General features: G+C 58.4%; 1 protein-coding gene across 1 annotated transcript; it reads right to left on the minus strand.

The window, feature by feature from the left end:
* Positions 1–303: 303 nt before the first annotated feature.
* Positions 304–1,620, minus strand: C21H3orf56 (chromosome 21 C3orf56 homolog). The gene is made up of 2 exons (XM_044933962.2): positions 1,262–1,620; positions 304–1,136 (listed from the first exon to the last, which is right to left on the minus strand). Exons 1-2 carry the CDS (start codon positions 1,349–1,351, stop codon positions 711–713), a joined length of 516 nt encoding a protein of 171 aa, XP_044789897.2. The 5' UTR covers positions 1,352–1,620; the 3' UTR covers positions 304–710.
* Between the last annotated feature and the right edge of the window lie 471 nt (positions 1,621–2,091).

The raw sequence follows: 2,091 nt of genomic DNA on the forward strand, positions 1-2,091 counted from the left end.
CTGCATTACAACGGCTATGGAGAACAGAACGGCAACTGGAAGATTGGAGAGAGGCCTGTGAGACGCTTAGAACCGCGAAGGAGAGTCTGGTTTGTCTGCTGGCAGAAAGAAGACAAATAATATTTACTTGATTTTCCCCTTAGTAAGAATTGTTTTAAAAGATACAGAAATAAAACATCACATATTACTATGGAATACATCTCAAGTGATACATTTAAAGAAAATTTTATGGCATTAAAAATTATATGAGAAAAGAATAAAGGCTAAAAATGACTTGAGCGAGCGCCACCTACATGGTGTTAGGAAACAATCAGCCCACAGTGGACACGGGGAGCAGAGAGCGCCTTCAGGAGACACAAGAGAACTGCTGAGTGAGCAGCGGGTTCAATAAAAGCAAGAGATCTACATTAAGATTTCTTCTTTTAATATATGAAATATTAAGAAAGAAAAGTGGGATACCACAGATAATCAACAGAGTAGGAAATAATCACATGAAAAACTTTTGGTAACAAATTTGAGAATGATCGGAAGTGTACGCATGCAAATGAGGCTGGGTCTTTCTAACGAGTGAAGCATGAACCCAGCTGACAGCACAGCATGGCGTATTTGAATGTAAGACACTCACAGTTACACGTTTTATAAGAATGGCCCGTGCTCCCCATCTGTCACAGCAGGTTTGGAAGTTATCTGGGCAGCGGGCACAGCAGGGCTCATTGGACCCCACGGCCCCTAACCACCGGAGGGCATGGTCTCCAAGCGCATATGAGAGCTAGAAGAGGCGGCGGCGGGCCCGGGAGGGTGGGCGGTGGGGGCGGGGGCCGTGGGGTTCCGGCTGAGGGTCCACACAGGGGGAAGGGGGCAGAGGGCAGAGTTCTGGGCTGCAGGGTGGTTTGGGGCCCACATGCTGACATGGGCAGCCCTCCTGAGGGAAGGACTTCCAGTGCCATCGTCACGTGGGAAGCAGCCCTGGACGGGCTCCCCACCGCAGTCAGGCGGGCTGAGCTGGGCGGGGGCTGCCACCCCCGCTGGGCACCGGGCTCGGGGCTGTCCCCACCTAGAGTTGGAGGGGACGAGGAGTATGGGGGTGGGGGCTCCATAGGGTAACGAAACACCCTGGGGGTCCAGGGGGCCGAGTGCTGGCTCCTGACACACCCCATCTGGGCATGGGCCCCGGGGCACCCATAGCTGGAGCTGGAAGGACTGAGGAGAATGGGGCTGGGGGCTCCACAGAGTAAGGAAACACTCTGGAAAAACAGGAGACTGAGGGCTGGCTCCCCATGAGGGGGTCAAAGCTGCAGATGCCCCAGGCCCAGATGGAAGGCCCTGAGGCAGCCGGAGGGGGGTACCCCATCCAAGGATGGCTGGCAAAGGGCACCCCGGTGGAACTGCAAGGTCGGGGAACTCCAGCCAGGGGGCCCTCCAGTCAGGCCAGCAGGTGGGGTCAGTTACATGCTGGGCTCCCCAGAGGTAAGAGTAGCACAGGCAGGGCCCACGGCTGCCGAGGGGGCCAGGGGAGCACGGCCAACGCCCCACATGGCTGGCTCCCTGCATGCACACGCGTCCATCTCGGGGGAGCTCTCCTTCCACGGGCTGACTCCTCAGGGTGCCCAGGCGGCTCCTTGGAACCTGCAGGTAAGCAGACAAGAGAGTCAGAGAGGGTTCGGGGGGCTGGAGGAAAGGTCGGGGGTGAGGTGAGGGGAGAGCTGAGCAAAAGCACAGATGACCACAAAAGGGTGATACAGGAGTGACCCTGCCCGGGGTGCCTGCGTGGCCCTTAGTTATCTGGGCATCTGGCATTCAGCCCCTCGCCCCCACCATGCAGGCCTCAGAGGACAGAGATGGGAGAACCCCAACGGCCACTGGGCTCCCTGTGGGGGGGCCTGCCACCTTCAGGGCAGAATCCGCCAGGCAACAGCTTCCCGTGGCACTCCACCCCTTCCTGGGGCCCAGACGCTGAGACCCCAGCTGGGGAGGCCAGCGCTGCAGTGGACAGTGCTCGGGGGAGCCGAGGGGCCGTGGTGGGGGGCCCTCTGCTCCCCAGGCTTGGCTCAGGGGCGGGCAGGAAGCAGAGGGCTGGCTCCAGAGTGAGGC

Source organism: Bubalus bubalis, chromosome 21, assembly GCF_019923935.1.
Source record: "Bubalus bubalis isolate 160015118507 breed Murrah chromosome 21, NDDB_SH_1, whole genome shotgun sequence".
Lineage (NCBI taxonomy): Eukaryota > Metazoa > Chordata > Mammalia > Artiodactyla > Bovidae > Bubalus > Bubalus bubalis.